At 35.4% G+C, this 27,140-nt stretch overlaps 1 protein-coding gene across 1 annotated transcript in view; it reads left to right on the top strand.

Moving 5' to 3' along the window:
- The window catches only part of MALRD1 (MAM and LDL receptor class A domain containing 1), a 268,212-nt gene that overhangs the window by 9,155 nt on the left and 231,917 nt on the right, over window positions 1–27,140 (top strand). Inside the window, exons 5-9 of the mRNA XM_035545162.1 lie at window positions 3,626–3,719; window positions 7,955–8,098; window positions 12,745–12,902; window positions 18,434–18,526; window positions 20,553–20,760. Coding sequence (XP_035401055.1) covers window positions 3,626–3,719; window positions 7,955–8,098; window positions 12,745–12,902; window positions 18,434–18,526; window positions 20,553–20,760 — 697 coding nt within the window. The remainder of the gene's footprint in view (window positions 1–3,625; window positions 3,720–7,954; window positions 8,099–12,744; window positions 12,903–18,433; window positions 18,527–20,552; window positions 20,761–27,140) is intronic.

The following is a 27,140-nucleotide window of genomic DNA, read 5'->3' as shown; positions in this document are numbered from 1 at the left end:
GAATGTAGCTGTGCACCTCACCAAACACAGAGAACAAAGCTGAGCAAACTTCCTTCTTTGGTTGCAAGTTTTCCATCCAATGACAGCTTGCAAGATGCTGGTCATGCAAGTGGATGCAATTTATTTGCATTTCTGAACTTGTTTTTTTTCATCTTATGCTTTTTTTTTTTTTTTTTTTCATCTTAGCCTTACAGGGATGTCTGTACCATTTTTCAAGAAAATGTTTCCATTTATGCACAAATTAACTTGGAAAAACCTCTATCACACCAGCATGGAAAATTCCCATTGCAATGGAAATATTAGAAATGTAATTTCTTTTCTGTTCCAAACTAGCAAAATAATTGAAGTCTTTAACGTTGTCATGGACTGACATTTAATCTCTCTCAATAAATTGTCATTTTCATTGAATATTTTGATTATACTTTCAGATTTCTTACTTATAAAATTTCTTAGTAATGATTACATTTTCTATGGAAAAAAATGAATAGGAAACAAGCACTTTTCTGTGAATAATTTTTTTTTTTTTTTTTTTGCAATACAGTGCTTGAGTATTTTTCATCAATTTTGCAAGCACAATAGAGGTGAGATTTTAATTAAAACCAGCCTCAGCTGCTTATTTACTTTCCCAGCTTTTGATATGGACTATTTAATACCTTTTGTCTCTTCCTCCTTCTCATCAAACAAACAAGCAGAAAAAATATTGACTGTCTTTACAGGGTAGTGTTTTGGTTTTTGGCTTTCAAATATCTCCACTTATAGGGAATTCTGAAACATGAAGATTATCACTGCTTTAATTTTCCAGCACACCCTAATCTTGGTATATCTGTTTTGGCTGGTTTGTGGAGAACTAAGTTCTGGTTTGCTCTCCTAAACTACTTTTACTCCTTTTTATTGAGAACAAACTTCTGCTTCACAGATTTGAATAAGGGAAAAGGTTCTGGACTTGAGGGATTCTATTCTGTTTGTGACCATTTTCTGTGTTTAATCTTGGGCTTTTCTGCTGCAATGGGAATGTTTTGGGAAGCCCAGCTTGTGTCAGAAATTCACACTTTACTTGCTGCTAATGGAGCTGCAGCACTAATTTGTTCTGACAGCCATAGAAACAGTGTATTTATGTAGCACTTGTTAATTACTGTTACAAGCAAATGCTGTCATTAGTAGATATTTTCATCACAGACTTCTGGACTGGAGAGCTCTAGAGTTTGTGTGAAAAGGAAAACTGAACAGTCTTGCTCAAGTGTGGATAGGAAATGGCTTGGTTATTACTAGATTGAACCCCTGGTTATCTGCTGGTAAAGCCATGGTAATTTTTTTTTTTTCCCTTTAGACTCAGGAACAGATGGAGGTGTCTAGCATTTCTATCATTGTGGAAGTGGGGAAGTTAAGACATGATGAGGAAAAAAATAGAAATGGCACTTCTCTAGTGAGATGGGATCAGAGTTGCAGTGCTGACTCTGTTCCCAATCCAGTCAATAGTTAGCCTTTCACAGACTTCAGGGCATCTGGCTCTACTCCTGTGGTTAATCACTTTTAATAGAAATAGGTATTTTCTTTTATCCTTGGAGAAACTTCCCTGGGCATTCAGAACATCAGGATGTACATATCCCTCTGGTCGTACAATGCCAGGATAAATTGATTTTGCAGGCTGAAAAACCTTTTGCACAGGTCAAGTACACATTAAAACAACACACAAACACACACAGAATTCCTTAGCTGAATTGTGTAGTCTTGTAAAGTGAAATAGTGTACTGTTGATGATAAAACCTGCATTTTACCTATAAATTCTGGAACAATTCCTCACCCTCAAAGGATGCACAAAATTACCCCTGGAGTTAATATTTTAAAAATTGTTACTTAGATAATGCCGTACATTCACTGTTAAGAGCTAGATTGTACCTCTAGGTGGATTGTGCCCCTAGAATTCAGGAAAAGCCTAGAGTGGTAATATCCAAAGCAATGGCTAGGGAATAATTTAGAGAATGTTATTTGTATGTTTAATGTTTTGCGTTATGTGTGTTTTTGTATTCTACTTGCATCCCTAAACTAGAAAGCTAGGTTTCAGAGACTTCTTTTATTTGTCAGTGGAGAAAGAAGGTAATTCAGAGCATGAGACTAATTTATTGAATTATCCTGTAGCACAGCCTATCTTCATATATCTATGCTTGCCTCTAACATTAAGCACTATAAATCATTGCTTCTTCCAAGGACTGTGGTTGCTCAATCCTCTTCTAATTCACTACACAAAAACTTTTATAAATTGTGGTATAGTCACTACATTTACTAAAGTAGATGGAAATCTGTCCTTAAGACAGAAATGTCGAATATTTGTAGCTTCATCTATATAGAAGGCTTTGTTAGGAAAAGCATCACTGTTGTATTATTAGAGCAGAATAACTGTTGAGTTTTGCTTTTCAGAGTACTCCTCAAGGTTTGTTTTGGCTAAAACCTTGTTAATGAAAGGTTTCTGACTGAAATAGTGTTTGATGCCCTGACTTTGCTCCAGGTCTCTGATAAATTCTGAAAATAACCGGGAAAGGTTCATGTTTCCAGTCTCAGGGGAAGAATGGTTTGATAAAACATAACACTCTTTCAATTTCCTAAATATTACAATCCCTGCTTAGGTTTTAATGTATTTTGTTGTGGTTTCTAGATACTTCATTTTAATTGCAACTTCATTCTTGATTTAGATGATATATCTGTGCTGACAAGCCACAGATATGTGCAAAAGCCACTAAAGTAATCCTCCAAAATTAAGGCTATGACTGGAGTTCTTGTTTCTAATAGAAACCATATAGACAAGACTGAAGTGTCTTGGAAGGTGGTGTTTTTGTTTTGTTTTGTTTTGTTTCTTTGTCTGACTAGTTAGTTTTAGTTTTGATTTTGCCCCCTTCATCTATTACAGAATCACAGAATCGTCTAGGTTGGAAGAGACCTCCAAGATCATCTAGTCCAACCTATGTCCTAACACTAACAAGTCCTCCACTAAACCATATCACTAAGGGCTACATCTAAACGTCTTTTAAAGACCTCCAGGGATGGCGACTCAACCACTTCCCTGGGCAGCCCATTCCAATGCCTAACAACCCTTTCAGTAAAGAAGTTCTTCCTAATATCCAACCTAAACCTCCCCTGGCGCAACTTTAGCCCATTCCCCCTCGTCCTGTCACCAGGCACATGGGAGAATAGACCAACCCCCACCTCTCTACAGCCTCCTTTAAGGTACCTATAGAGAGCGATGAGGTCTCCCCTGAGCCTCCTCTTCTCCAGGCTAAACAAGCCCAGCTCCCTCAGCCACTCCTCGTAAGACTTGTTCTCCAGACCCCATACCAGCCTCGTTGCCCTTCTCTGGACTCTCTCGAGCACCTCTATGTCCTTCTTGTAGCAAAGGGCCCAAAACTGAACACAGTACTCAAGGTGTGGCCTCACCAGAGCCGAGTACAGGGGGACAATCACCTCCCTAGACCTGCTGGCCACGCTGCTTCTTATACAAGCCAGGATGTTGTTGGCCTTCTTGGCCACCTGCGCACACTGCTGGCTCATATTCAGCTGCCTATCAGCTACCTATTCAGCTACCTATTGCACTGGTAAATACCATTTCTTGTTGATTTACTGTTGAATTCTGTAGGTTATCTTTTGGGCGATGGTGGAAATCCAGAGGCAAAATGAAACTGTTGCGATTGATGATATTTCTTTCAGTGAAGGATGTTCTCCAGCATTTGGTAAGCATACCTCTTTTTTTTTTTCTTTTTTTTTTTTTACTGGAGACAGATAATTTTGCTTTGTCTTTCCCTTTGATTAGAAGAGAAACAAAGGAGAACCAAATGCTACTCAAAAGCTTTCTTAACTCCACGTTATCACACGGCTTATTTTCATTCCTCTAAACCATTAGCTGTCATATTACATCTAATCGGAGTTACAAAGAATGAAAATAAACACCTTAAGACATCTGGTATGTTACAACATACATATAGACATACATATATACACTGGGAGCTCCCTGCAACATGGAGAGAACCAAGGTCTCAGTGGGCAGAAAATATCTTTGTCCAGAAACAGGCCAAAGAACTAATGTTTTCAGACAGCTCAGGAAAAGCCTTGGAACTGACTTTAGAGAGATTCCTCAGAAACTTGTGTGTGTTTTTAAATGTATAAAAGGTCCTGCTCCTCAGTCGTAGTGGGGATATTTTTGTTCTGCTCTGCTACATCCAAGAGCTGTAATGTCAGGCTGGTCAGCTCTGCAGCTGAATCATCTCTGCATGTCGGGATTCTTCAGCAAAATATTTCATATTTCTCTTTTTAACCCAACACACTTTCATGGGAAAAGAATGCAACTTATCTTAGTAAAAAAATAGATTACTTGTTGCTCTCTATTACATAAGAAGATTTCACTGTGGCACCCAGTTTGCAGCCTCAGGTGAGTGCAGTACTGATTCAAAGTACCCCCTTTGATTCCTGCCTCTGAGTCACAGCACAGGTGATGAGAATTTGGTCTTTAAATTTAACATGAGAACATCAGATATGGAATGCTATATTTAACACATACCCAGCTAGGTCTCATGAAAGTGTTTTTGTTGTTGTTGTTGCTTTTTACTGCATTCTAAAATAAAGCTCCCTGGAAGTCCCATTGTGGAAACAGATGCATGTGGTTATTAACATTTTAGAGTGCTGAGCAATCACAGGCAGTGTGCTGTTAAGAACAAGACACAAATGTAAGTGTAATGATTCAAAGGGAGTCTGTATTGGAGAACTGAAGTTTAGGCTAACTAAGCTTGATTATGTTAGTCTGTCCATGTTTCAACTTTCTTGAAATGGACAACTATATAAATGTTTTCATGCCAGGGCCCATTCTACTTTTCTGTTTTGTAGAGGTTTTCTAGCAGTAAATTACAACACAAATGAGCAAAGGTGGGGATTCTAAAACCTTGGGCATACTTGCCTATGAACTCAAGTAAAGTGTTAGATGTACTTTAGTTGAAAAATGAATTTGAAACTGAATGAAAAGAGGACGGGTGTAGGATTCTCCACAACTTCACTCTGTTCCTTGGAGGATTTCTGCAGATAAAAGGAAAGATTCAAAATAGAAAAATAAAAAACATTGCCAAAATATAGTAATGTACATGACTGTTTAAGCAGTTCCTGTGGGTAGATATAAACCTCTCTTAACAAATATATTGGCTTTTTTCCTAAACAGAGTGCTTCTAAAGCAAACGAAAATGAAAAGAACATCAGCCACACAGATGAAATACTGTTGTAAAGAGAGGAAAAAGTTAAAAATAGAAACAAAAATAGGGTGAGCTTATAAAATAAACAGAGCTTATATATCTAAGTGCTAGACTTACCTTAGATGATGGCTGTTGAAGTATATAGTGAGGCATACAGATTGAACTACAGAACTCAAGCATATTCTAATAAGAATTCATTCTTATTCTGTGCCTCCATATTAGGAGAAGTGAACTTCATTAGGAGACATCTAAATTGTTCCCAACAGCCAAAAACAGGGTCAAAGGATCTTAATTTTCTCCCTGAAAGAGGAATTTTACTGTTGAACGTTTTCCAATAATTAAAACAAAAGGTCAGATTAATGGTAGCTTGAATTTAAAATAACTTTTTCTGTAGTCCTTATGGAATCTCTGGATAAGCTTTAAATGAAGACCACTTTAATTGCATAAAATTTGTATTTAAAATTTACATTTTTAATGTACCCTAACATATCTATGTGAAATGACCTATTCATTTGTATTCATTCGTATGATGTTGTTGCTAGGGTCACGAGTAAAGTAGCTTATGTATTTGTGCTTTCAGGAGTCTCCTGATCCAAACTGTGCTGGATAAATATAAATGTAATTTCAGTATGTTTTTCTCCCTACTCCTTTCCCCCCAGAATGCAGCTCTTCAGTCTCTTGTCCAATTTTCCTAAACAGTAAACTTGATACATTGAAAAAAAAAAAACCACAAAACTATCTTCAGTCTTCCCAACACCTGAAAAATTTATTCAGTTATCACTCAATTACTATTTTAGATGTCAATAGAAAATATTAACATTATGTTCTAGAACATATGTAACACAATCTCCTGTAACTATACTTCTCGTATGTCTTCCATTCAAAGGTTTTATATTCTTATTTGAGTATCTGTAATTGCCCTGCAGAAGACTCTCTTGAAAACTGGCAAATCGTATATACAAAGACTGTCTTTTATTAAGACTGTCATTCTGAGCTTGCCACAGGGATAAGAACAAAGAGCCCCAGGGCATTAAATTGGAATACTAAAAAGGAGAATGAGGTGTTTGTGTTGTCCTCCTGAAGCTGCTTGTAATGCAAAAGCAGTATACCTCGTCTACAAAACTAGTGTGACTTTTATTGCTATTTTTTGTTGTTGTTGTTAAATCTCTCCTGGAAAACTGAAGTAATTGTTATACGTCCTACTTATAATATATACATTTTTACAAATTACAATATGAGTATTTCAACTGGCAACATCTCAGCTAAATTAAAATCCCTATTTAATTCTGGTAGCATGTAAGCCTAAAAAATGTAGACTTTAATATCAAAAGTGCAGAATTAAGTGTGGGGTCATTCAGATGACTATTTAAGACCAGGTTGGATGAGGCCCTGGGCAACCTGATCTAGTGGCATCCCTGCCCATGGCAGGGGGATTGGAACTAGATGATCTTTAAGGTCCCTTCCAACCCAAGCCACTCTATGATTCTATGATTCTGTTGCAGGGAAGGGTGGCAGAAAATCCCAAATCCAAAAAACTCACTGTTATCAGTTGCTGTAGAATGAAAATCTAGAAAATTATTGTTTTATTTCAAGAGACTGAGATTATTGGCAAAAGAAAAAAAAATCATAAATATTTACAATAAATAAAAAAATGCAGAATGAATAGAAAAGTTTCCAATAATTAGTGTTTAATGATGAGCTTAGCTCTCCCTTTGAGTTTATTTGTAACTCTTTTTAAGTGTTGAAATTTGAAGAAGTTCATCTTTTTGTAGAACATTTTAAAATTTTGCATTTTCCATTGGAAATAAGTTGCCAACAGGCTCTTCTCATAACCATGGTTGCATGGTTATACAACACCAAAATAAAGGAGGAAATGTGAGGTTTATAATACCAGCAGGACAGGACGTTTTACTGAGATGTCAGTATTGTGAATAAAACAATAACTTTAAGGTGTGGTGGACAGAAATGTGTATTTATACTGACATAAAATTGATTCCTCCAAACAGTAAAGAATCTTCTTTTCTTCCTCTGAGATATTCTGACTGCTATTTAAAAGTCCATGTTAACTAGAAGATTGCCTTTCCCCAGCAATAATATTAAAAAGTGGAACTTCTGTTACCATACTGTAATTCTGCTTAAAATCATGACTTTCTTCCTCTAGTCATGATTAATTACAGAAAATTTTACAGCTACAACCTAGCATCTCAAGCTTCAAGAATTTAAAAAGTTCTTGAAATAGTATAGTTGTGTTCAGAGCTTTTTGGTTCTAAAATGAAGTGTTCTGATGCAAATATTATGGAGATACTACTGAGGTGAACCTCTCAGTTTGAAATGATTTTATGGTAGCATTATGCAGAAAAGTACATAGATATTTCTCTCCATGACAAGCAATTTTTGATATTTTCTGGCAACTCTCTCTGTGGAAGTGAATTCACCAAAGTTGCAATGATCAGCTAAGGAAAATAGTTGTCTGTTTCTCTAAATATATATATATAATAATAATAATAAAAAAAAGCATCTGTCTTTAGGGATATTTTTTTTTTTAAATGATATCATTCAGGGCTGCAGCCTGAAATACGAAATGACACTCAATGATAGACTGCTTACTTTCTAGTTAACCAGAGTCAGAAAGGTTGCCAAAAAGTTTAATAAGCATATATTTTTGATGGGAAATAGTATTATAAACAATAACTTCTTAAGAAGCTGAATGACTGCTTTCCTTTGTCTTTTAGCACCGCAGACTTCCAGCTTTGAGCTTGGTATGTGCGAGTGGAATTTGGATCAGCCAGCTGAACTTGTTTCTTGGGCACGACTAAAGGCTGGGAACAGGGTTGCCTCTTGTTTTTCTCTGAAATCTTGCAGCAACAATACTGAAGGTGAGAAACTTAAGTTAATGCATAGTTGCTAGCTGTCATGAAGAACACAGAGCTTTTTGGAAAAAGGTGGTGACCCAGTATGGAAACAGATCAAAACCACGAAAAGTAACTGTATGAATTTGTACTTAATTTAGCCTTTGCAGTTCTATTTAGTAAGGGTGCCGTGAACACATATATTGACAAGATATGGAAGATTTTAACGTAAGAATTCCAATATAAAATTATATTTGCTTTACTCTACAGCTAATTCTTTGTATGTCTTTTGGTGACATTAAATCCAACTAAGTCCTTGCATGTTTTTGTTTGTTTGTTTTGATGCTTGGCTGTTTTACCTGTGTAGTATTACTCTGAGCACATGATCAGGACATTCATTCTAAACATGTAATTAGGTGAGCCGTAGACAAACACTTATTATACAAAGTAGTTTGTTACTCTTGAAGACAAAACAGAAATAAAGTAGTTGCAATTTTCAGAAGTAAGGAGCAGCACCTGTTTTTGAAACAACTGTGTAGTGCTTATCTACACGTTTATGGGAAAGGTTTTTGAAAGCTCAATAGGTACAAATGTGCAAATGCTGCAACATGAAATGGAATCACCATGCCAACTAAGAGTTTAGTTTGTCTATTGAGACTGTTCAGAGGGGTTAACACTAGTTTGTAATGGTGTAATTTGTGATGCAGCTTTGAGGAACTGATAGTGTGGAGATTACTGCTTGAACTCTGAGCGCATAGAAATGTGCTCAGTCTCACTGATAGCAACAGAATGAGTGATTAGGTATTGTTTTAGTTTGAGAAATATTTCGGCAGTAATTGTCGGCATTTATTTCAATAGGCTCTAGTAACTGTAAGTCAAGTTACAATAAAACAGCAAGCAAAATGCATATAAGCACTATTTATTTTTTTTTTTTTTCAAGATAGCATCTATGTACTGCAGAGTGCATGTAGTAAAAGAGATTTTATCTTAAAAATAAATCATGGCACCTTTGAATTTCCAAAGGGACATGTAACCAAAAAAAAAAAAAAGACTTTTTATTTAAAACACCTCCTTGAGAGATGTTGCCATCAGTGCCATATCTTAATGTGATACCTCAAGGGCTAGTAATTGATATGGGTTTCCCTTTTATGGCAATATTGAGCTAACAGAAATGATACTGAAATTCTATAAGTAGCTTTTACAGGACTGGTTTACGAGAAACCTCTACAGAAGCAGAATGCATATTAAAATGCCTATTGAATAAGGGGCTTAAGCATTATTATATGAATATGAAGAGGCAGCTGAGTAGGCCGAACACAAAGAACTGTTTGGGGATACTCTCTATCGTTCCATATCATAAAGAAAAAAAGAAAACCTGAGAACAAACAAGCGTCAAAACAACACACAGCAGTTAAGTCTTTGTTAACATTGGAAGATATTGAGAAATTTGAAATATAACAACTCATGTCTCAATACATTCAACATTTCTATTCATGCAGATTTCAAGGCATAAATTAAAAGGTTAGACATTAAGTAAAATTCTAAAACCTAAAGAATTGGTATGCAAACTGAAAAAATGTCATGCTTGAGGGCTTAGCATTGCAGTGCAAATAGAGATTGACTAAAATTTGGCTTCTGATTTTGATCAAAGCTTTCACTGTTATAAATAGAAGAGGGGTAAGAAACTAAATTATGAAGCAGAGGTCTAGACAATTATATTTATAAAGAAAGGATTGCTTATAGGCTTTGCATAATCCTTCTTTCTTGGTATTCTTAAATTTAATAAAATACTTTGTCCTTGGCTGACTTTTTTTTCTTTGTTCTTTTATTGCTTCTTCTCTCCAGTGTTGTATTGTAGGCACTTCCACCATAACTTTTTCTCTTAATTTCTCTAGTGTCAAAAGTTCTTACAGAGGTTTTATATTCCCATTTAATGTTGTTCTGAAAGTACATTTTTGCTCTGTTTTCCTTCTTGGTGTTCCCTGCATGCTATACAATTTCCCTAGTTCATTCTTCTTATATTGGATTCATTTATTTTCCTACATCCGGGGTAATATTTATTTAATAAGATACGGTTGAAACCGATTCTCTGCATAATAGAAACAATGCTTATGAGATGAAGAAAAAAAAAAAAAAGGAAAATGTCAAAGAAAGCTCCATGTCTTTTAAACTCAATATTTCACAGGTAACTGTAATGAAGAAAATTCCTCAAGTTTAACATGAAAATAGTCTAATCATTAGATCATATTTCTCCTATTGTGCTACTTTTTAATTTTTATTTTTTATCCTTGATTTGTGAGTTCATGAAAATTTATCTCCAAAGAGTGGAAACAAGGTCAGTTCAGATTTGAACTTTTCTTTCACCAAAATGGTTGAGTGGGAAAGTTAAAAAGGACTAGTTCAGAGACATTTGTCCTGCTAGAGAAGAGAACTTGGTAGAAAAGAAAAGCTTATATTCTGTGGCTTAGTTTCAACTGAAGGCTCAGTATTTAATCTAGAAGCTTGTAACCTAGATTAAAAGTCATGAAATGGAGAAATGGAGACAAGCAGCTAAACATATATAGGTTTTGAGCTTTCAGGGTAGCAGGATGTAAGCAGGCTCACTGTTCAGTCCCGGCTCTAAGATGACTTTGGACCACCTCAGCAACAAATTGTAAGGTCTGTTTCTACTTGGGTTCCACTGCAGTTGGAATTCTCCAGAAAGATCAGCCACTAAGATTTTGCTTATTAAATTTTTCTTCGAAACTGAAAGAAAAAAAAATAATCTATCTAAAACCTGATTAAGCAGCCACAAAGGAAAATAAAAGGTTTTATGGAAAGACATTAGCCTATGAACTCTCTCCTGGCAATGATCCCAGAGTTTCTTGCCAGAAATACACACCTCTCTGCAACTTGATAGCCCTATTACCAAGCTGGCAGGAATGAAATGACTTTTCTGGGACTTCTCTTCTGTTTCTACAAGCCTGGGGAAGCTTGGCACTACAGAAAAATAAATTCTTGAGAATTTGAGAGAGCAATACATAAAGAAATTCAGAGCATAAACACTAAAATACTATGCAGTCTATTGAACTGAAGGAAATTCAGACCTTAGAAAAGAGCTGCAAAATTTGTAAATAATGAAAGAAAAATGTTCCTAATACCATTAATCTTTAGACAGCTAATCAATAGATGCTGGCTAAAGGTAATAATAGTTAAAGTTTCCTTGGAAGAGGGAAACAAAGGTATAGCACAGTATTTTGCCTGTCCAGTTAAACTGACATGGTTCTACTTACACAGGCTATAGAGAGGGGAGAAAGAAGTCAGTATTTGTTGGATGAAAGTTTCTGAAGATAGGCCTCAATTTATCTTAGAAACATTCAATTTAACTCCACTTTGTCTTGTTTTTAAAAGATTCTGAAATTTTAAATGAAAGAAAAAAAAGAATACTCATTATCACTAAGATTGGAAAACAAAATTAGTTGGTTTTATAACAGCATCAGAGAATTCTGAATTTAGATAAGGAACAGATATAGATCTAACATTAATGTATATTTCTCTTCTGCAGAAGTCAATAGCTATATAAATACAGATGTTGTGTTAATCTCTTTCAAATAGAATCCTGGGTTACATCTGTAATATTTCATTTCTATCCAGTGTAACTGCTGTGTCAGTAAATTACAAACCTAATTCCAATGAAGTTGCAAGCATGTATTTCAGTGTAAAAAGTTGTATAACACAGAGTAAACTGCCAACAAAAGGAAAAGAATGGAAAAAAAATCAAACCTTGTGAAATGATGGTTTCTTCCTTCAGCTTGAAATAACCTATGTAGCATCTGCATTTGAGATAACTTGCAGTTAGACATGAACACAGAAACTTCAAACTTAAGACCTTTGTTCAGTCCTTGTTTATTATTTTAATAGATGCTTCTGAAGGCAGTAAAACATTTAGTGATTCATTGCAGAGGGAGGGGGGAACCTGTTATATTTGATTAAAAAAGAATTTAGCCTTTTTATTTCTGAAAGATAAAAGACACTGTTGAAGGGATGGGGTGCTATTTTAGATCTCTGTAGGAATGCTTTTATAAGGAGCAGTAGGTCAAGAAGAGCACAAATTGCTTTCCTGCCTGCTTCAGATGGAAAGACAATACACTCCCAACATTTTGTTGCAGACATTGTGGCTGAGAAATAAAAACCTTAATTAAACATAGTGGAGATGCTATTGCCTCCTGTAGCTGTAAGAAAGAAGAACAATTTTCCCCTTATTTTGAAAAGCCCACAGAAGTATTACTGGGAAAAAAGAAATCCTGGAAAACATAATAGGAAGGGAGAAAAAGCAGTTTCCAAATAAATTTGGGATAGGGATTGACTGGTTGTGAATTTAAGGAGGCTGAGCTGAATGTGGGCCTGCTCACAGCTTTTAACACACAAAGTAAGAAATTCAAGATACTGTCAACTGATGTCATTCTTGGTTGCTGGGACTACTCTGTGAGTCAAATGCAGGTAGATATCTATCTTTTTAATAGGAAATGCTTAGGTGACATCCAAGTCACATAATCAGCATGACAATCAGATTGCAGTGTGAGGGGGAATGGGACCATGATTTAATTGCAGCAAAGCAGTCCTTATTTTTGCAGACTGAGATACAAAAGATACATTTTGTGAAAAAGTGCACTTTTTTTTTTTTTCATTTTCAGGCTGTTTGGTGTGGTTAGAAGCTAATGACAATGCATTATACAAAAGTGCTTATCTTAACAGCTCCATGTGTCATTGCTCCAGCAAGAATTGCCATTTTCAATTTCATTACTCCATGGCAGATAGCAGCGTTCTCAAGGCAGTACTGTATACTAATCAGGTAAGAAGAAGCATACATTCATTTTCAAATGATCAAGATGAGACAGCTGAGCTTTTACCAGCAAAAATGCAAGGATATATGACTGCTAGTACATGCAGGCCCCCTAAGTTAGTCTGTGCAAGCAGTAACTTCGTTTCATTCTACTGATGAATGCAGTTGTAAAATCTGGGTATTTGCCTGTCAGCTATAAATTAATTTGATGGGTGAATGTTCTGCAATAAGACTTCAAGGAGAAGCTCCAGCTACTATAGAATTAAATGATTTGGAGATTTCAAGGGAAGAATCTGCAGCAGTTTTTTTAGCCTCCCTTCTTCACTGGAAATGGGAAAATCAGTAGCAGGAAAGTTTTAACTGTGCTTGTTCTCTGTGGAGACAGAATAAAGGAAAGTTGCTGGCTCAGTATGTCTGGAAAGCACTTACTTAGCCACTTGATTAAATTTGCCCACTGTTCCAGAGCAGTAATTTTCTTTTTCTTTTACCTATTAATAGATACAACAGCCATGTCAAACTGAAACACAAATGCCAATTGAACAGTGAAAACCATTTCCTTCTTTCTTACTTCACTGTGTTGTGGAGACTTTCTATGCATAGAATGTTCCCTTTTGAAAGCCTTGTTTAATAACTTAATATTGATGCTGTAGTACTTCTACTTAATAAAAGCAAGAATAGGGCAGCTGGTCTTGCTGAGTTAATGTCTCATATCTTGATGTTGGAGCTAAATTATTTTCACCCATCAACACAGATATTTAAAAAGGCTGATCCACCTCACACTTAATTCACAAAGCTAAGATGCAAAAAAAAAAACACGCTGAAGTATAACACTATCGAGGGGTCTAAATATGGGAACAAGTAACAAACATCTTACTTTCTCCCCCTGCATCTTCAAGTATTCATGAAAAAAACTTCAAGCTCTTGTTCAGTTTTTGTCCATAAAGAGGGAATAATTATGTTTTTCTGTGACCCATTACTGTGTCAGGGAACTGTAACATAATCAGTGTTCAGGTCAGAATAAATGGAGATTTGGGCTATAATGCTTGCCAATAAATCCCCAGGTATGATGTTTATGGTAACCTTGAGACTGTTTAGCAATACTGATCTCTATGGTTTGTCAAAGTAGAATCAATGGATCCTATTTAAGAGTTTTCTTTCCCTGAAAATGCAGCAAAACATATGAGAAAAAAAAAAAAAAAAAAAGAGAGAGAGAGAGAAAACTGATATTTGAGTTCCCATAGTGTTGGGAGCCTACATTCAATTAACTGATAAATAATTCCTCACATATATATCGGATGTACATTTTTGGCAGCTTTTAAATCAGTTCAGTCTACTCTGTTTCCATGGATTCTTATATCATTTTGATGCTTTTCTAGAATTTCTCCTTCAGTCAGAAGTGTATTTTTTGAATGTAGACTTATTTAGAGATGATGTAAGTTACTCATATTGCAGAATTTGGCAGAAAAAGCTTCAAAAATATGTTTTTTCAGTAGCTTCAAAAATAAAAGCCAGCAGACTCACATGTAAAACTTCTTAAATGAATGGGGGAGTAGCTTTTACACATTTTGCTATTGAATTGGTAAGCTCTTTATGAAAACAAATGAATTTTCAAAAGAAGACAAATACTGAGAAATGGAAACAAGAGCCTGGTTCTGATCCCAGAAGACAACAGAATGGCTGTCCTGGGGGCCATCAGTCAAAATAACCTGTCAATTGCATGATCCAGTACTGTGCAGGTTCCCTACATGTCATTTTGCTGTTTTTAATGGTTAGAACCTATCTCAGAATAACTCTTACTATGTCCCAGTACTGATAAAACTGACACAGAGACTGGATTGCATTTAATGTAGTTCTTGGTATGGTTCTCAGAGCACAAAGCACTGCAGATGTTACAGATGTATCCCTAACCTTCCTCACCCTTTTAACAGAGAATCCATAGATCATAGAATCGTAAAATCTTCGAATCGTTTATGTTGGAAAAGACCTATAAGATCATCTATTCCAACCTTCAAATAAGTGAATGTGTTTTCTAATATTGATATTATGACATTGGATGATATGGAATTTAAATTGCTCTTGGATATGGAGAAGAATAGTGAACATAGACTTTTTTGTGTGTCCATATATGAACCAAATCTCAATTTGCTCAAAGAATGTTCTACAAGATTGTTAACAGTTTCACCAAAGTCAAGTCACTTCTGTTTTTTCAAGGCTGTTTATTATGTCAAAAAGTAGCATATTACACTGGCTGAATGTGAGTTGCTCCTCAACAGAAGCAGCTAATGTACGTTTCCCATTTTCTAATTCTCTATCTGTTTACAAGACTATTGTTACCAAATTGTTCCAGCGTCTTATGTGTTGTCACCTTTCAGCTGATTGGGCTGTAATTGCATTGTCTATACCTTTACCTTACCTTTACCTTACCTTTACCTTACCTTTACCTTACCTTTACCTTACTGGAGAACAGGGAGCACAAAGAAAGATCTGTAGTTTCCCACATATTCTCAAAATTAATTGTTGATAGTAAGATACTCCCTTCATTACTTACTCTTCCTGGTCCCCTTCCAGTTTTAGTACTTCTGGCTTACTTATCTTTAATATTCTTCTATTTCAGTCCATGATTGCATTCACATTTGGCAATATTGTCTTCAGCATTTGATAAATTTTAAACTTTTATTTGAAAACTCAAATCAAAGAAGATATTGTTGAGTTCAGTCTATCACATGCCCTCTATTACTTGCTCATTCCTTCCATTTAGATGAACATAAAACAATAAAAGATTATTTTGACCTATGCTTATATGTGCAAGCATGTTTTTACCCTAATACGCTAAAATTTCTGCAGGTGTTCAGCAATGCTTGCAAAGTCCATGCAAGTACACTCTTTGATAGAAGCGAAAGGTTAATTATTAATCATTTTGAGGCAACAAATAAGCATTTGTTCCAAATTACTCTGAAATGAAAAAAAAAAAGGGGGGGAGGAGACAAAATGATGAGTGCGGTTGCACAGCAGTATGTGAATGTATCTATAGAGAAATGTCAAAAATAAAAAATGTGGTTTAGAAATGGAGTTGATAAGAAAAAGTCATGATCGTCTCTTCCATTCTTCAAATCTGAGCAGCATTATCTTAAAAAAAAAAAAAAAATAGTAAGAGGAAACACATCCCACAATTCTTGCTCATCTTAGCCTTACAAAAAAATTGGTTTTAGATAGTATTATATCTCAGTAAGGGAAATAGAGAGAATGTATTTTGAGCAACTGCTCTTCTGCATCACCAAAACAAATCTCAGGGGAAAGTACTGTAAAATCAATACATTGAACCTCCTAAAAGACAGCTAGAGAAACAAGGAATGTGCTAGAGGAGCTAACCCATTTATACTAAAATGATGGAAGAATTCCAAAAGCAAGACGGATATGATAGAGAAAACATTGTGAAGAAGGGAAATAGTATTATTGGCTTATTATAGTTGTAAAAAATCATAGGGTAATATCTCTTGCATGTTACAATAGCTAATTTTAAATGTTGTTGCACCTGAAATGGTTTACTGCCTTCAGTGTAAAAACAGCCTAGAATGCCTGGCACACTGAAAAATCAAGAGTTTACTGCCATGAGCTATTTTTATTCAAATAAATTGGAACGAAAGATGTCCATGGGGATGGGTACCTAAACTGTTAATCCCATGTGAACAAAATTATAATATTCAGATGTATCCAAATAAATAAAGAGTAAATATTTATTCCTATAAGATATACAAGTGTCCTTGAAGCATGCCTGTTTGTATGTATGGAGGAATGTGTACATGTTCAGATACATTAGCTTACATATTCCTAAAAGCAGACACTTAAGCCACAGGCTATCATTTTAACCTGCTATGCAGTATGCTTCCTAGTACATCATCCCTGTTTGTGTCTTATATTTGACTATTGTATTAGCCTACTAACATTAACAGATTTTCTTTGGAAGTTGAATTATTTAGCAAAATCAAGCATGTTTTAAGCAGATTGAAATTTCCTTGAAATTGAAACACTTTTGATGAATATCTACCATGTGAACAAGTTGACAAATACCTATATCTTATAGTAATGTGGAAACTCACAGCTGACTTTTATTTCTGAAATCAGTATGGCATGTGGTTTGTCCAAATTTGTGCTCTATGGTATTAGGATATTGGCTCAGCCTTGTCTTGCAGTTTTCCAAAACTGATCTTGAAGACGTATTCAACAGAGTCTTTCAACTTTGTTAATATGTCACAACAGTTGAAGCCTTTATAGGACAATGAGGGTAAGTAATTCACTACTGGTCACAAATCATACCAGTGTTGCTCTATTGGCTCAGACCTCTCAGTCTGTCAAGCAGCAGACAGTGTCTTCCTCCTTTTTTTTTTTTTTTTTTTTTTTAATATTGCAAGGCTGGAAATAGATAACTGTCCTTGTCTATAATATTGATAGGATTCATATACCTATCATATCCCTTCTTATTCCTCTCATCTAAGGTAAAGGTTTTTACCCTTTCAGTTTCTCTCTGTATGGGAGACTTCCATTTCTCTTACCCGGCTTCATATCATTTTCTGAACTGCCTCTAATTCTGTAATACCCTTTGTGGAAAAGATATGACCAGCACTTTGCATAGTATCTTAAAAGGCGTTGCAGTGTTGAATCTTGTAATGGTACATCTGTTTGTACATTTATCCTATAGTAAATTTTCCTCCCTTCCACTCCTCTCCCCTCACCTCCCATTCCCTTCCCTTTTGCCTGACTTTCTTGATTTGCTGTATACTGGAGCTGATTCTTGGAAACATTTTATTTAAGTTCACATTGCCATATTTCTTTTCTTTATATGAGCCTCAATATTGACAAAAATAGAATGAGCATGAGTTGGTTTTGTCAGATTATTTTTTCACTAAAAGGGTTTTGAGTGCTTGCATAAAGGGAGCCTTAGCATATTTAGCACTCTTGCTATACTACTCCTCAGTAGGTATAGTAAAAAATGGGGATTGAGGTAACTCAAAATATGATTAGGACTTGCTTGGTAGTACTCTGCTTGTTTTACTGATTGAAAACAAATAATATGATTTTAGCACAGTTTATAGGGTAATTTTGACAGACCCCAAAATTTGGTTCTAAGTAAAAAAAACTAATTCTAATATTAACACAACTTGGTATAAGTAGTTACTTCTAAAAGAGAAAATAGTGCTAAGAATGACATGGAAATACATTGTTAAATACAGCCCTAGTATGGTTTAATTTCCATACTAATTTGCTTTCATTTATTACCAAGCTGGGTTCTGATAATTTTATATAGTGTGTGTATATATATATATATATATATATATAATTAACCCATTTGATCACCATAAATACATTTTGTTTGTCCTCTTTCACAAAGACTTTGATGCAAAGATTGCGAACAAATATGTGAACTTGTATTTCTTCGTATACATAGTGGTGGTCTAGCTAGGATATGAAAAGATCAATGAGAGTAAGTGGCATAAGTAAGGGTCTAAAAAGAATTTCTTAACATTGTATTCTGTGTTCCACAGGAGGAACATATCTTGTGGGAAAACAGCATGACAACTAACAAGGAATGGGCCAAAGTGGATATACATATACCAACAAGGATAGAAAAATTAAAGGTATGAATGAAAAAAACAAGTGTTTGATTTTTGAAAATGCTTTACTTTATTGTTTATAAGTCTTCTAGGAAATGTAGGAATTTAAGAAATTTATGTATAATGTGAAGGGCTTGCTGTTCTTCATAGCATCACTTGAGTAAAGCTCTGGTCACAGATTAATAAAAGCAGTCTCCCTGTTCACATCCCAAAGCTCCTGGTCTTAATAACATGCAAGAAAATGCATACACATCTCACCATTCTTTAGGAGGTCATTTGAGTCCATTTTATTACCATCTCATTAAAATAAAAATGCTATTAAGTGAGATGATGTGAATGATTTTTTTGTGATTTCAGTGGAATGACATAGATCAGTAACTGTGGGAGAGGATCTTCCCCTTGCCTTTTTTTTTTTTTTTTTTAATGTACAGAGAAGAATTGAAGAATTACAGGTTTATATTTTAAGTAATTTTTTTGTTTAGATATTCATAATTCTGTAAATAAGCTTTATATTTTACTGTTTCAACATCAGCTGGACAGGTGATCTGTGTGAAAGACAAAGACCAATCCCTTTTCCTATAAGGAAAAAATAAAGAACCAGATGTGTATAAGATTATCTGTAGTATCCAAAAGTAAATAAACAAAAGACTGCAGAGGTTTTATGCTCTCAGCAGCCCAAACTATGCTTTCTTATACAAAAACAGCATGATCACTTGTGCTTAGGGAAGGACAGATAATGTAATTATGTGACTGTGTGACATTTTCAGCACAGCATTCTGCCATTTGAACTAGTAGAGAACTGATAGTGCTTTGGGAATTTTGAAGATATTGTCTCTTAACAGAAGACAGTGATATATATAATTTTTATTTTTTAGAAAATTTTCTAGGGCTTATATAGTATGTTAGAGCCTTCTGCTTATGCCCCAGAATGTTTATTCTAGTTTCCTCATGTTTTGTCCGGTAATCTTCCCCAGCTTTCCTTCCACTGTATTTTCTGTCCCCTGCACATGATTGCTTTCCGAGGCTCCTACTCTGGCCATGTCCACACCTGTCAAAACCCACAACTCCATTTTTGATTTGTGCCTCCAGCTCCTGCTCGTGTCTCTTGGTGCTTTGCACCAACGCCATTTTCATCTTCTTAGTGAATTCAAGCCCACTTCCTTTTGTTTGCTGCTTTAGCTCAGGTAAAAGAAACTTGATGAGCACAAGATACTCTCCTTGCTTTGAGACTCAGAAAAGCTGGAATAAACAATGGCCAGGAGCAAGAGATGTTCTCCTAAAACTCCATTGCTCTAAATCAGCTTGTGTAAAAGTGCAAGGGAAGTCTGTAGGAGGGAGAAATGCTCCCTGCATCTCTGTCTATGCCAACAGTAGTATTCAGATAGCAAGCAGGGCACAGGCTCAAGGAATGTCATGTGATAGCCAAAATAATTAAAACATTAGCATGCACACACCAAGGTTTTGACTCAAGCAAATTAGCTGTCTCACAGACAAAGCCTGGAAGAGTTCAAGGGTTGCCAGCAGCCAGGATCCAATCTCACTACATATCTGGGTGCAGTTTTCTTGTCTTGAGAGAGATCAGCTTTGACCTATGCTATAGCAGCTAGTGTCTGATAATGATCTCTAACTTCTTCACCTGTGAGTGCAACCTGAATTTTCTGTCTTGGGCACCAGCAAAATTAGGTTCTGAAGAGACTTCAGAACAGAAGTCATGGTCGTTAGGATGTTACAGGTGAGGTCACTCTTCTGAAGTACGGTGGCATTGCTGTTTTTTAGCCAAATAGTCATGATATTTGGAGCTTTTCTTTAAACATTTTTTTTCTTAACTTCATTCTTGGAATTTGTCAAACCATTTTAGCTGAAAATTTTCAGAGAAACCAACTTGAAGTAGTCATTGCAAAATTTCAGCTTCTGATTTGATATTTGGCATGTTTTTTTAATGGAAGGCACCTAGTGCTTTTTACAAATAGGACATTACTCTTTTATGGTAGAAACAAAACAGTTTTTCCCTGTCTGTTAATTCAAGTATTTTAACTGTAACCATCCACAGCTTACTTTAAAAGGAACAATACAGAGCGAGGGGGGGTTCGTCTGTCTGAATAACATCCAGTTCTTGGATACCACACCATCAGAGCCACCAGATTTCTTCTCCTTAGAAGAATTCACCTGCACTAATGGGCAGTCCATTGAGCCTGGATCACCCTGTGACTCTCACCCAGACTGCTCTGATGGCAGCGACGAGGATCCAGCAGCCTGCTGTAAGTGAATTTTAAAAGGACACAGTGCTGAAGAGTATAGTGAAACCTAAATAGATCTATCCAAGAAATGCCTAGAAAGCTAACTGTTATTATTATTTTTTCCCCAGAATATCTAACAATATACAAATTCATGACAATGTTCAATTTGTCATCATGTATATTTTTTCTTTTTCTGTCTGGTCTTAGCAATATATTTTGGATTCAGATAGCAAGCTTTTTAAGTGTCTGCAGAAACACAAAATTTTGCACATTTTTATCTAAATGTGTTCCTTTCTTACAATGCTTATAATCTATTCTTCCTTAATTTGAGAGGAACTGAAATCCACCTTGGAATTTGTTTGAACACTTCTCTAATTCATACTGCCAATTAGTTTTTGGGAGAAAATGTATCAGGTGACATTAGCTGATCAGGAGGTTTATCTTAGTCATATTTTGAATTGAAGGTAACTTAGCTCAGAAGCTATAGCTTTTACTGTACAGTCAAGAGAAAAAAAAATTACTGGGAATTGTCTATAATAATTATGAAACATTTTAGACCTCAATGTAAAAGTAGTTTTAGAGATCCTGCAGCTCTTAAAATAAATATTATACAGCATACGTCTGTTTGTATGTTTGCCTGTGGCAGCAATACTTAAATATGTTTTGTAGAAAACTGTGTACATATTTCAGGTATTGGTAATGATACATGTTGCTGTGAGGTGCAGATTTAAATGTATGTCTCTCAAAGTAGCAGGATGGCAAAAATTGATAATGCTTTATTTTCAAATTCTTTGAGAAGGCTTTATGAACAATTTTTGACTGAATTCTCTTTGCCTCATATTTTAAATTTCTTAATCCTTTCAATCCCTTAAAAAGCCATGCATGAGCCGTCTCTGAAACAAGTGATATATGTGAACGTTGAAACAACATTTTCAATAGGAAGGTGTATAGTGTTCTATCTCCAGGTTCTCCTGGGGATTTTAGATACGTTTTTCCTTTTTACAAGACTTGATCCTATGCTGTTAATTCTGTGCACTTGCTGGTAGGAATAATTTTCTCATGCTGTTTAGAAAGAAAAACAGAATGAAAGTGAAGAGTACTTTATAAATCAGATTTAATTGTTTCAGTGATTTAAGGTTCCTGCTTCAGTAACATTATCAGAGAATTGTGGTGAATATTGACTGGGAATCTAGAAGAATAATTTGAAGGCCGAATAGGGGATGAAAAATAATTCTTCTAGTACAAGAATAGCTGTTAATACTACTACGTAAAGTGAAAATAAAGATAAGTCAAAACATTGTAGGCAGTTATATTTTGCACACAGTCTATTTGATTTTAACCCTTGTTGTCTCAGATGCCAGACTTTGGCATTATATAAGACAAGTAAATAACCTAGATATAATCCGTATTTTAGTGTACGACACAGAACACTGTGGGACTCAATCTTGGTAATGCTGCTTCCATCATGCTTATGTGGATGGGTCAGAAAAATTAAAGAGTGGGCAGAAAAAAGAAAAGCCAGAACAGCCTGGGAGTCTCAATGCTGCCCTTGTAACACTTTTGGAATTAGGGTGTTGTCCCATGAACTGACAGAGGCCCAGGAACTGCATAACCCTCTTCGACAGCAGTATCTAGTGCTCCACTCTCTGCTGTTGCCTCTGCAGTTGACTTGGGTTTAACACATAGCTCAGATTCTCAGTTAACTTCTAGTATATTTTAATTTAAAGAAAATAACCCACTCAGTTTAACCTGAGATGCAGAGATTATATGCCTCACTTTTTGTTGAAACATTCACTGGTTAAAGATTCATCATCTTGTTCTATCAGTGCCAAAAGTATGCTCATCTTCTCTCTCTCTCAAAAAAAAAAAAAGAAAAAAAAAAAAGAGAAAACATGATTTTCTAAACTACAAGTAAATCACAGCAGATGCATGATTCTCTGACTACTGGCTGAGAATAAAGAAAGGAAACTATATAAAATATCCAGATAACCTTTTTAAGGTTGGTCTATTTTCATGGCTTAAATTGTCTTGGATACATCATATAACACTTTTCAGGAAAGAGGACCCCAAAGGTGGAATTTGGCTCTTCAGCAGTTTGGTTGGCTTAGAAAATTCATCTTTCTGACACTTCCTGCACTCTTGAACAAAAGAGACCTAAAGCAAAAGCTGTCCTTTATTTCTGTCCTTTGTTCTTTTCCTCCCATTATGTATATTTTCCACATAATCTTGAAATTGTCCTCTGTGATATTTTGAGTGTGCTACATCTACCCACTTCACATTACAGTAAAAATTACTATCTGGTACAATAGGGCATGTTTTAGCCTCTATTCTTTTAGGTATTTTAGCATCTACCCTTGAACACATCCCCAGTAGTTTCCTTTGATGAAGTACTCTCATGATGCAGAGCTGACAGATCTCCATACTGAATGAAAACAAAGGCAGACAGCTGTTACTTAGCAATGTGAAGATTTTCTCTTTGAGGATTTACTTTTGCTTCATTACAATGGGGAAGGAAAATAATGTTTATCTTTGCTCATGTTAACATGACATGAATAGTCATAAAAACACAATTTATTATAAGAGCAAATATATATTTATTTTACAATACTTAAACTTTCTGTGTAAGCTCTACCTATTTATATAAATAAGATAAGATGTAGAATGAAGGAAACTAGAATAATTTTAAAGCAATTCCTGTACAGCAATTTATAATTACAAATTATTGAAAACTTCTAGAGCAGATGAACATACATGCAAATCCCATTATTACTATTCAAGTGTGAAATGCAGCATTTTTATTATTCTGAAACATTTGTTTTAGTACATATTTATCTGTTTCCTCTGACATTAATTTTCTGGAATTGCCAGTATCTGTCCATCAATCTTGTATGTACGTGTGGAGAAAAAGAAGATACATCATTATTTCACAGACAACCTTCATTGTTTATGAACTCTGTTTAGCACTGGTTTTGTGTTTCACCATCACAGTTTTGACTACTTTGGTTTCTTTTCCATTATTTTTTTGTTCACATCTTTGGCATAGCATGGTGATAGCTATGCGGTTTTATTTTTAGAAGAAAAGCTTGGCAAGATGTCAGTGTGTTCTAGGATTCCTAAAACATATACAGTTTAAAAGATCTTGAGGTATGTTTGGTTCATTCAACCAAATAATTAATTGGCTCCAAAGATGAGAGATTCACAACCTCATAATAAAGACAACTGTACTGGTACAGGGCTGTAGCCACTTAATGAGATGGTTTTATTTTGATAAAATGAAACAACATCTAAGCAAGATAATTTCAGCATGGAAGTTTTCTTGAAGGACCTGTTTACTCATGCAAGCCTACCCTCTTCAGACCGTGTTGACATGAGTTTCTCTTAACACTAACAGTATTAAGTTATTATTTATTATGATTATCATTTAGAACATGTGGAAAAAATGGTTTGTGTTAATTGAAAAACTTTTCCAATGTATTTTATGAATTTAGTAAGCTCCACTTATTTCTTGAAATTCAAGTAGATGTGTTTGGGGAACATTTTTCTCCTGTTTACTTCTCAGAGTGATTGCTTTTGCAGAACTGCTGTAATAATTTAATCCTTGACTAGTAGAGACATACTGATACATCCACAAGACAAAACAGATTACTTTTTCAAATTTGGCTTTTTATTAAAATAAATGCAAGTTGTTGTTTCCTTTCTAAATTTCCTTCTCATTTGCTGAAATATAAATAGATGAATGTCCAAAAATGAGGCTTCGCTGGGTTTGCTATCAGAACATAGAAAATCTTCCTGCAGTTTGAATCTAGTGAAATCTTCCCAGTGAAATAAATAACATAAGCTCTGATGGTAAGAGGTGTAGTAGGAGAGAATATATATACCAGAAATATGCTTTACCATCTGTTTAACTTACATAACTGCAGTACAACTCCTCAAGAAATCTTGGTTGTGTTGTCACTTATTTTCTAACTATGGATGGTGAAACATTCCCTATAATCACTCGATATTTCAAACAGAAACATATTAAAAGGCTGAGAATAGTAAAAGTTATGCACTGTTTTGACAAGAAAGGAGTTTATTAATGTCGGAGCAATGAAAAAACACACCAAGAAACTCTCGTGTAGATTTGTGTGTCAACATAAGTGCAAAGTTTTATTTATTTAATTATTTTCGAGCTTGATTAAACATTTACGAGCACTCAAGTTTTTGAGAATTAAGTAGGGATAAAATTAAAGTCACGCTGTTAACTCAGGCAATTAAGCTTCACTTGCATTTATAGCCTAGCTGTTTTGTAACATGTTAATATCTTTAAAACTCTTGTTAATTAACATGAAGTATCACTTCCAGAAACTACATATGGTAGAACACTTGGACTTAGTAAGTGTGTCTTGTCCAAAGTCTTTGATCACAGGATGATTTGATGATTTTATATAGAATGTCATTTTAAAAACACACATGTAATGGGGGAAAAAAAAAAAAAGAGTAGCATCTATTTTCACATATAGTGAATATATAACATATACTGAACTGGAGCTGGACATTTTTCTTTGCCCCACAGAAAACAAACAAACAAACAAACGAAAAAAACCCACCACCATTAATGTTCTTAATAACTTAATAGTGTTGTTCAAACTTAGTCTGAAAAAACGATTGGGCTAAATATTTTGATTTGGAGTTGTCTTTTTCTGAGTATGTGTCATTTGGGTTGAATATAGCAGCAGTGGAAAAAGATGATGCATCCTGGTTTTGGCTAGGATAGAGTTAATTTTCCTCCTAGTAGCTGGTAGGGTGCTGTGTTTTGGATGTAGTATGAGAATAATGTTGAAAACATTCTGCTGTTTTAATTGTTGCAGAGCAACAGTGAGCTGCCTGGGGGTGCATCAGGAGATGGGAGGGGACAGACCCAGGACAGCTGACCCAAACTGGCCAAAGGGGTATTCCGTGCCATCTGACGTCATGCTGAGCAATTAACATGGGGTGGCTGGCCAGGGTGGGGGTACCGGCTGCTCGGGGATAGGTTGGGCAGTGGTCAGCAAGTTGTGAGCAATTGCATTGTGCATCACTTGTTTTGTACACATTATTATTAGTAGTACTATTATCATTATTATTACTATTTTCCTTTCTTTTCTGTCCTAATAAGCTGTCTTTATCTCAATCCACAAGCTTTCACTTTTTTTTTTTTCTTCCCATTTTTCTTCCCCATTCTGAGGGGGTTGGGGTGTGGGTGAATGGCTGTGTGGTGCTTAGCTGCCCGCCAGGTTAAACCACAACACCATGTTTACACATTTCTTTCTAAACACAACATGTTAGAAGAAATTATACTAGTGCTTAATAATTTCAGAAATGACAATTTCACAAAATTTCCCCTCTTTCCTATTGACCATCAAGGGCAGCGATGGGCTCTGTTTGACAGCCTTTTTGCTTTGCCAACTCTGCCAGTATATTATTTCCTAATGTAGTTTCATTAGTCACCTTTTCACTATGAACCAATGGAAACCCCTGAGCCTGACACAGAGACACGTTAAATGACAACAGATCTGCTGTCATGAGCATGTGGAAGACCCTGTTCTTCATATTGCTGTAATAACATTTTTTTTAAAGAAAAGTAATAATAATAATAAAAAAAGTTAAATGCTCTATCAGTCTGTAAAATATTAACCATTAGTGCCATCTTGATTTCTCTTTCATACGTAAACCATGATTTTATCTCTGTCCTGGTGCCTCTAACCTTCTAGAAGCAAGTTTTTAGTTGTTTAGTATATGAGTAGGTTGCTTGGGTCTACATGGTAATTTATTGGTATCTTTTTTGATATTACTGTGCAGTCACTTCAGTCAGCTTCTTGTGTCAAAAAACTTATACAAGGTTTAGAAAGTCCAGAGTAAGGAGAGATTTAATCAAAGCATTTTTGCTTTTTATATCACACGGGTTATATTAAGACTGCTTAGCTAAGCAAAGAACAATGCCTAGGCATGCTAATTATCATACAGAAAAACAGCTTAGTCTGGGATATCATTTTGCATATTCTACCTTAATGTATTAACAATCAAAGTCTAATTAACAAGGAACCTTGTCAAAAGCATAAGCCTTCTGTAATTAATTAAATTAAACAAATTCCATATTTAACTAATATACTACACCAAACAGAAAAACATACTCCATTGAATTTTAATAAACATTATGAATCCAATTAAGAGATACTGGTATTTGGGCAGTGAGGAACCTCATGAAGTTCAACAAGGTCAAGTGCAGGGTACTGCACCTAGGGAGGAATAACCCCAAGCACCACTACAGGCTGGGGGCTGACCTGCTGGAGAGCAGCTCTGCAGAGAGGGACCTGGGGGTCCTGGTGGACAGCAGGCTGACCATGAGCTGGCAACGGGCCCTTGTGGCCAAGAAGGGCAAC

Source organism: Cygnus atratus, chromosome 2 (assembly GCF_013377495.2).
Source record: "Cygnus atratus isolate AKBS03 ecotype Queensland, Australia chromosome 2, CAtr_DNAZoo_HiC_assembly, whole genome shotgun sequence".
In the NCBI taxonomy this organism is placed as follows: domain Eukaryota; kingdom Metazoa; phylum Chordata; class Aves; order Anseriformes; family Anatidae; genus Cygnus; species Cygnus atratus.
Note: the sequence above shows the minus strand (reverse complement) of the source record. Positions and strands in the feature narration are given on the sequence as shown.